The sequence below is a fragment of the Myxine glutinosa genome, chromosome 6 (assembly GCF_964187855.1).
Source record: "Myxine glutinosa chromosome 6, kmMyxGlut1.1, whole genome shotgun sequence".
Lineage (NCBI taxonomy): Eukaryota > Metazoa > Chordata > Myxini > Myxiniformes > Myxinidae > Myxine > Myxine glutinosa.
The window spans coordinates 93,949,456-93,958,513 of record NC_136266.1 but is presented as its reverse complement, the minus strand read 5'-3'; the positions used below and the strand labels follow the sequence as shown (position 1 = coordinate 93,958,513).

The 9,058-nt window shown below is 49.4% G+C and overlaps 1 protein-coding gene across 1 annotated transcript in view; it reads right to left on the bottom strand.

The window, feature by feature from the left end:
- Positions 1 to 2,332, bottom strand: part of LHX5 (LIM homeobox 5) — an 83,060-nt gene extending 80,728 nt beyond the window's left edge. The window contains exon 1 of the mRNA XM_068120584.2: positions 1,650 to 2,332. Coding sequence (XP_067976685.2) covers positions 1,650 to 1,819 — 170 coding nt within the window. The 5' untranslated portion in view covers positions 1,820 to 2,332. The remainder of the gene's footprint in view (positions 1 to 1,649) is intronic.
- Positions 2,333 to 9,058: the final 6,726 nt, after the last annotated feature.

The window sequence follows — 9,058 nt, the reverse complement described above, 5'->3', positions numbered from 1 at the left end:
GAGATGCGGCATAACGAGTCGCATACGGGACGCATATGGGACGAGCTTCTGGAAATCTTCACGAATTGATGCCAATTGTTTGTGCCATGTTGATAAATAAATAAACAATAAAGACAGGAAGTGAGTGAATTCGCTCGTTTAGATCTCCGACATGGCGCCCATGATGTGATGATATGCATGAGACGCAGTTTGTTTTCGCCACACGTTGACACCATGTCGAGCCTCCCGGGCGTACCCGAGGTATGCGAAGCGTGTCATCGCCCGACCGAATTACGCGCTCGTCAAAAGGACAGTCGCGTCCTGTACGTGTGACGCTTTTACCATCATGAGCGGTGATCAAAACAGCAACCGTTGCCCCTTTTCGACGAGCTCCAATTTTCGTGGTGGGGGAGGGAGAGGTAAAAGAAGAAGCGCGTGAATCGCAAAAACGGTGATTATTTCAACGCGAAACGCCGCGGGCAACGACAGCTGAGAGCGGAGGCATTTGCGAGTACACTCAGCGTGGAGTCGCTAAACGGCGTGTTCGAGAAGGAAATAAAAACAAGGAAAGAAATCAGTGTTTAAAATGCACACGTAACCCGTGCACCGTAACCTGCACACCCGTGCGAAGCAGTCTCATGTGCGTACATAATAATAAAAAAATACAGTACCTATAAATTGGACGAGTGTGTGTTGTTCAATAACTTTTCTTTTTTAAATCACTGGATTGAGGAGAAAATTTGTGCCGAGATTGTGAGGATTAGTGCTGCACACATGGTAACACACAGACAGGGATAGAGGGATTGAGAGAAGAGAAAGGGAGAAAGAAAAGAGTGCATGAGAGAAAGAGGGGGTTAAGAGAAAGGGAGACGGAGGTGATATATGGAGAAGAGAAAGAGAGAAAGAGAGAAAGAAAATAGAGAAAGAGGGAGACGAGAGGGAGATGGAGATGATATAGGGAGAAGAGAAAATGAGAGAAAGAGGGAGACGAGAGAGAGGTAGACGGAGATGATATAGGGAGAACAGAAAATGAGAGAAAGAGGGAGACGAGAGAGAGGGAGACGGAGATGATATAGGGAGAAGAGAAAATGAGAGAAAGAGGGAGACGAGAGAGAGGGAGACGGAGATGATATAGGGAGAAGAGAAAGAGAAAGAAAATAAAGAAAATGAGAGAAAGAGGGAGACGAGAGAGAGGGAGACGGAGACGATATAGGGAGAAGAGAAAATGAGAGAAAGAGGGAGATGATAGAGAGGGAGACGGAAATGATATAGGGAAAAGAGAAAGAGAGAAAGAACATAAAGAAAATGAGAGAAAGAGGGAGACGAGAGAGAGGATGACGTGAAAGACAAAAATGAAACAGAGAGAGAGAGAGAAAGAGGGAGACGAGAGAGAGGATGACGTGAAAGACAAAAATGAAACAGAGAGAGAGAGAGAGAGAGAGAGAGAGAGAGAGAGAGAGAGAGAGAGAGAGAGAGAGAGAGAGAGAGAGAGAGAGAGAAAGAATGAATGAGATACAGGCAGAGAGAAAATGAGAGAGAGAAAGAGAGCCATGACACACACAGAGCACCTGATGGAGTCGAGAGCCACTGGGAGAGCGAGAAAGAATATTTCGGATCTAGTTGGTCTAGTTGCGGTGGAAACGGAGCAAAGATACCTAGGACGGACTTACCTGAAAAAGTCGCTCTTGCAGTAGAGTTTCCCCTCCCGTGAGAAGCACTTCTCGCTCAGGTGGCACTTGCACTCGCAGCATTGCACGCACTTGACGTGCCAGGCCCGGTCCAGCACGTTGAGCAGGAAGCGGTCGAGGATGGGTCGTTCGCATCCAGCACAGTGGATCATCCTCGCGCTGCCCCTGGTCGAGAGGCGCCCGAGACGCGCACTCGCTAAAGGTGTCGCGGGACCCCGAGCCAGGCCGCCGGCCGCGCGGTGCTCCAGCACAAGGCTGGCTCCCCCGGTGTAAGTCCGACAGATGAGCCACACCGCGGCGGCGCTTATTAGCCCCCTTTAAAAACAAGACCCTCTTACCCCTGCCCCCCACCCTCGCCAGGACCTTTGAAGGTTTAAAACAACAAGCAGGGTAAATAATCCCGATGTGCGACAGCCCACCAAGCCCGCTCAGTCCGGCATCGTCATGTTACCCAAGGCAACTTGGTTTTTATCGCGACGGAGGAGGGTGGAAATATGAGGAGGGGAGGGGTGAGGGGGGGGTTATGGATCGAGCGAGCAGAGGAAGAAAGAGGAGGAGGAGGAGGATGAGAATGAAGATGAGGATGACGTTAGGGAGGGGTATAGGGGGTTGTTCTTTATCTGAAGCCACCACACACCCTCTGTCGGTGCGCGGCCCCCGCAAAAGCGCGTACCCACTGCCCCGCGACGCGCGCTCCCGCCTGGTATATCTCGCAGCGCGTCCGCGCGCTCGGACCCCGTCACGTGCTGGCCCGCGTCACGCTCCGTCGGCAGTGGGTCCGGCCTGCGGCGTCGCCCATTGGCCGGTGTCATGGCAACTCAGCACGAGGAGTGCGACCGCGCCCCGCTCGCTCGCGTCTACGGCGCGCGACGTGAACCCCTCTCCACCCCCCACCCCCAGGCCCGGAGCGCACCCAAGCCGAGAAAGCATTGAGACCGTGGGGGTTTGAATCTCTTCCCTTATAGGCTACTACATCATTATCAAAATTATTGTTGTTTTAATAAAATACCACGTCTAACGTGTGGTGGTTTATACACAAAGCAGTGACATTCCATTTTGTGCCATTTATTAACGTCACCCCGACGGATCAACGTCTGCTCTACATCGCTTTCTTTCATCATCCCTGAGCGATCCGTGTCCGCTATAGGTTGCTCTCTTTGTGCCCTATTTGTAAATAAGGCATAACATGGCGACGACGTGACGTTCATGTCCTTGACGATTTTAATGTCGTTGTGTGTTATCGATCCGGCGTTGGTTTCTGTAACACGAGGCCGAATTCGCACCTTTCGTCGTTCCCGTACACCAGGTACAAATGGCCGATTCGTGTCGCGAAACGAACCCATGCGTTCGAACATCAATTTGTGTGTCTCGTTCACCCGTTTATTTTTCTTCTTTTTTTTTGGAACTAATCATCAGCGGCCATCGTCGGTGCGTCCGCTCACATGTGCGGACTCGGCGCGAACATTTGTCCGACGAGCCTCGTACAAAATGCGCATTTTAAATAATCCTTCCCACGTCGTCGCGGCGAAATCCCCACGGACGCTCGGACAGGTCCCTGCTCGGCGACCCCGACCCGAACCGCGCGCCTTATCGTTCGTGCAGCCACCGGTAACAAAACGGGCCGTGCACCTCATCTTCGCGAACTCAATTGTGTTCGTACTCGAACTTCCGGAGGTGTTACCCAGGAATCCCTCTAATAATGGACGTACATTACATTGCAGCACGCTCTATCAGGAAGGGCTTCTTCTTCTTCTTCTTCTTGTTTAAAAATATTAATTTATTTATTTCTTTTCAAAAGCGGCGCGACATAAACGGTCGGTTGTTTTACCTGCTGTCAAGCGGTTCGTTCGTTCGCTCCTCCCGCTCAGAGTACTGCCAGAGAGGTGGGGACTCAGTCTTGTGGGCCGGCGACGGACGCAACCACGGCAGGTGAGTGGCTCGCCCGGGCAGGCCGGCGCTGGCGAGCGGTCGCTTTAGCGTGTTCATGGTCGTGCGCCTGTTTAAAGGGTCGAGCTAAAAGCTCCTCGGATGTCGAGGCGACAAGAGCCCCGTGGCTCCGAACTCCGGAACGGAACCCACGCGGGAAGCCCGAGATCGTCAGAATAGAGCGACGCAACCACTCCCCCGTTTCCCTCCTCCTTCTCATTCTCGGATCCTTCTTCTTCTTCCTCCTTTCGTTCCGACCTCCCGCTCCCCTGTCAAGCCCAACGTCTCTACCCCTCCTCTCCATCACTCCCCCAGCACCGTCGTGCGCTCGAGCTCATGCAAATGACACGCGCGTCACAGACACACTTTGTGTCGTTTCACACCGAAGGCGGCGCTGTCTCTGTATGAAGGTCACTGTAGGGTGCCTTTTCCATCTAATACCAGGCCTAGACCTGGACCCGGGCCGGCATGTGTCAGCCCGAGAAGGCAGGACCGAAAAAAAACAATACCAAAAGGCATCACTAATGAGAGCTTCGAAGAGGCGCGAAATGCGCAAAGGAAAGTGCCAAAAAGTATGTCGGGTTTGAAGGAGACGTGAGGCCCATCTGCTGATGTTGCTGATGTTGTTGCTGATGTTGTTGAACGGTATTCGGGCTCCGGCAGGGGGGTCGCCGCCTGTTTGAGTATTTACCTTCGCACGTCACCTGATGTTGCGTTAAAGCGCGCACTCCGAACGGCGCTCCGGGCGCTACACAGATGGTGTTTTGCAAATATTTAAGGGGCGGACGAGTGGCGGAACCGGCTCTTTATACCGATCAACGTCTGCTACACGATCGCGAACCGCTGCCCCCGAAACGGTGTCCTAACCCTAACTTACTAATTCCACTTCAGCACCTAAATGAACCAAAAAGAGCGCGTTTCGTGCAAATAACGTCGGATTCTGGAAGGATCTATATTTCAAAACGTTCCGAATGTGATGCTGTCCTTTAACTTGACGAATGCCAAATAATTTTAAGAGACGGTGACGTTGCATTCAGGTTGTTATTTAACTCGCCACGACGGAGAGTCATTTCTATCGACGGAAGCTTCCTGGAAAAGGCGGGAACAAATCTGAACAGGTGCATGGGTTTACAACGCGATTGGTGGAGGGCACAAACAAACAAAACATTCAAATGTAAATCTTTGTCGGTGTATTTATTAGCACACCTTCGAGAAGGTTCCATATTCGCTAAATGTTTTTCAAATTAACAAAGTATCGTCAAATGCTCGTCATTTACAGCCTGGCACAGCGTACGCACGCACAGTGTACATTGCGCTCCGTGGGTTTTGGAGCACGGAAATCTTGGTCCAGGAGAACGCGTCGTAATGTTTGACCGGAGGAACAAACAACGACGTGTGAACATTTATTGCCGGTAAAAGATTACATCAAAGATGCCTCCGCCTCCATTTTAACGGCAGTAACCATAAATAATACGCGACGCCTTTTACCATTAACTCCGCCTCAGCTGTAACGTACGTGACTTCATTAAAATGCTAATTCAGCCATTATTTTCCCCTTCGACGAAAGGAAGGAACAAGTTAATTATTGCCACATATTGTATACAGGAGGGGTTGGCAGGCCAGGGAAATACTCCACGTCTGGGGGTATCCGACATGTAGCTTGTGGCGTGCTCGAGCCGCTGCAGATAAAGGCGACCATGTATAAATACGTACATTGTGTATAAGAACATCAAGTGAAGCGACAGTGCAAAATGACCGGATACGAGTAACGAAAGCTCTCCGAGAGTTCTGGATAATTCTGCTGGTGATCCGCGCTTTTCTTCGCGTATTTATGAACGCCAAATTGGCATCCGAGCTTTCGATGCCACCTATGTCCATACACGGCACTCGGGTATCTAAACGTGTTTTACCGCTCAGGTATCTCAGGTAGCTAAACAATTGCATTCTGTGTTCCTCTTAGAGGTTGCAATCACATCAGTGGGTTTCATCAGGTGAGAAGCTCAGGGAACATTGCGTAGCCTGTTCAGGCTCAAAATGCAAGCATTGCTGCTTTTCGGGTCGGTCACTAGTTCTCCGACAATATCCGATCTGATGTTCCACACTCTGTGATACAGAGCGTTGTTTCTGCTGAAGCGGTTTACAGGTTGTTTTTTTGGGTGGGTGGGGGGGGTTTTGGTATACTGAATAAAGGCTCGTGAAAGAGCTAACATTTATTTCACAAACAAATCAACCAGGCAAACAAAATATATAAAAAGAGGGAGTGGAAGACAAGATGGGGAGCGAAGGGGAAGCACAGAAACACAACATTTGAGAGCAGGGAGAAGTGTGGGAGGGAGAGGGCTTGGGGGTAGGAGGCGTGGGAAGGGGGGGGGGTGGGGAGAGGTATAAAACACAAGGGGACCAAAGACTTCCAGGCCAGAAGTTGGTATTTCAAAAAAAAAAAAAAAAAGTGCAGGATTTTGGGTGAAATTGGTGGGGGTAGAAAAGATCAAGGTTTTGGATGGGGGAAGATAAGAGATGGTGGTGAACAGCTGTTTTAAAGACCAGGAGGGTGGAGTGGGATTGAAGAGAGTGAGGGAGTTTGTTCCAGAGGCGGGAGAAAAGAGGAATGAAGAAGTGAAGGTGAGCAGAAAGTCTTGATTTTGGCAGTTTAACCATAAGAGGGTTGCAGGCAGATCTTGTGCGACCTGTAGGAATATTTGGGGGACAGAGCCCAGAGAGAGCTGGGGGGGCAAGGCCAGAGAGGAGTCGGTAGAAGATGGAAAGACCACCAACCTGCCTGCGGTGAGTGAGTGAAAGGCCCTTGGAGTTAGCTTCATCGCGGGAGATTCCAATGATTCTGAACGCTTTGGTTTCAACAGCGTGAAGACGAGCTAGGTGTGAGGCAGGAGCACCAGACCAGAGGGGAGAGCAGTATTCCATAGAGCTGCGGATGAAAGCCTTGTAAGTGGTGAGGAGCTCAGGTGTACCAAGGAAGGACTTCGCACGACGGAGGATGCCCAGTCGGCGACTGGCTTTGGAGGCCAGATTTGAAATGTGGTTTTCCCAGGAAAGATCATGGCAGATAGTGAGACCCAAAAGCTTGAGTGACAGAACTTCTTGGAGAGGATTATTCAGAAAGTGGATGGGAGGGTTGTCCAGTCGGTCTTTTCGGAGAGACATCGTAAGAGTGTGAGATTTGTCAGGGTTGAAAGACATGTTCCACTTGTTTGCCCAGTCTGTGATTTTGTCCAGGTCTGCAGAGAGTGAGGAGGCTGCAGACTGCCGATCTGAGGGATGACGAATGGAGCGACAGAGAGTAGAGTCATCAGCAAAGAGATAGAGAGGATTTTCAAGAGAGTCAGAGAGATCATTGATGAAGACCAGAAAAAGCACAGGGCCCAGAACACTGCCTTGGGGAACTCCAGCCTGAACAGGAAGAGGAGATGAGAGAAACCCATTCAGGGCCACACGTTGACTACGACTAGAGAGGAAGTCCGCCAGCCATGCGTGGAGATTTCCATGGATACCAAAGGAGGAGAGTTTGGTGAGCAGAGCGGGGTGCCAGACCGTATCGAAGGCACGTGAAATGTCAAGGGAGACAGCTCTAATTTCCTGTTTGGTGTTGAGGACCTCCATCCATTGTTGAGAAAGCAGAAGCAGCATGTCCAGAGTAAAGTGACCAGGTCTGAAACCAAATTGATGGTCAGAGATCAAGCCATTGGAGAAGAGGAAATATTTCATATCTGAAGCAATGATGGATTCCATGACTTTGCTGATAATTGGGAGAAGGCTGATTGGTCTGTAGTTGCTAGGATCTGTTTTTGCAACTTTTTGTGCAAAGCGGTGATGTTGGCTGATTTCCAAGCAGATGGCAGATGACCTTGAGCAAAAGAGAGGGTGAAGAGAACAGAGAGAGGGAGTGAAAGAGCGGAAGAACATGATTTTAGGACCCGTGGGCTGATGCCGTCAGGACCAGTTGCAGTATCAGAGTCGAGGGTTGACAGAAACTTTTCCACCTTGTCAGGAGGAAAGGACACAGAGTCCAGGAGCAGCTGGGTACGACTGGGTACGGTGGGTACAGAGAGGGATGGGTTTGGGACTTAGGTTTGCCATCTTGGCTTGGCATTCATGGCATTGGCTTGGATGGGTTTGCCATCCCTCTCCCAACAGTAGTTATGGCACGACTTTGGAATTTATTCGGGGTGTCGGCGATGGCTCGTCTACTTTTCGCAAAGGACACCGTGGGATCTTTAACGTCCACAAACTAACTCCGGCAGATGGGACGTCAGTTTAGGGTCCACCCGAGGGACGGCACACCTGCCTGCGAAACACCGGGATGACAGTTTATAGCTGGGTAGAGATTCAAACCCAGGCTAAACGGCTTATATGCGATTGTGCGTACCTCTAGGAGCCCATCCAGTCACCCCTCTACTATATACACAGATAGAAAAAAACCTGCACTCCATTGATTATATTAAGACATCTTTTCAAATTGTGCATTTCCAGTTAAAAACTTGTGCAGGTTAAGAGATACAAAACTATAATGGGCCTTTTAAACGGTCCTTCGGGTCCCGAATTGTTAACTTGTATAAATCATGCACAAAACGATTTCATTAATATACATACATAGTACATGTATTTTAGTTACACACCATTCAGTGTTCATATTTATATCAATTATTGCACACACACGCACTGCCAACATCAATTATTTTCTCCTTTCTAATCCTGGTCAGATCGCCAATTCCGTCATTGAATTTCATTCTGGTCACTCAAATCTGGAAATGCCACTTCTCTTCTATCAACTACAAAATGGATGGAGGTACTGAAACAGACACAGATCAGGGCAGGACATCTTTGAACACATCCCGAGACTTGGACATCGTTGGGCACCTTGCCATGCTTGCAAAGCTCTTTGCCGGCGGTATTCAATGCCCTCTCCATGACTCCATTGAAGACTTTCTCCAATATCGCTCTTGATGCAATCTTCTTATTTGTTCCACACCAGTAGGGGCCAGTGTGCCCTAGAGGAGCATGCTTTGTCCAGCCACTTCTACATCAAAAACTTAAACCTCTTTCCATTGCATGGACAATTCCACCATTTTCTCAATGGTCGATTATTCCGACAATAGACGAGCAGCAGCTGCATATGATCACAACTGACTGAGAAAAAAAAATCAGAGATGAAGTCGACACCTAGAACATGTGCTTTAGACCAGGTAATTCTCACTTCCTCGACTTGTTTCCCAGGAAGGACCTCGATGCAAATCAGTTCTGGGGTACATTTATGAAAGCATTTCAAAAACCTCACATGTCTGGGCCAGAAGTCATGACCTATATTGAGAAGACTGCATTTCCAAAGTGGCTTCAAAATTACCTGTGGACTGGGAATGTAGGACTTTCGTTGGAAACATTGAACTCCATACTACATGTATGTTGCAAAATGAAGCATCATCCTTTTTATGCGCCACATATTCTGCGTC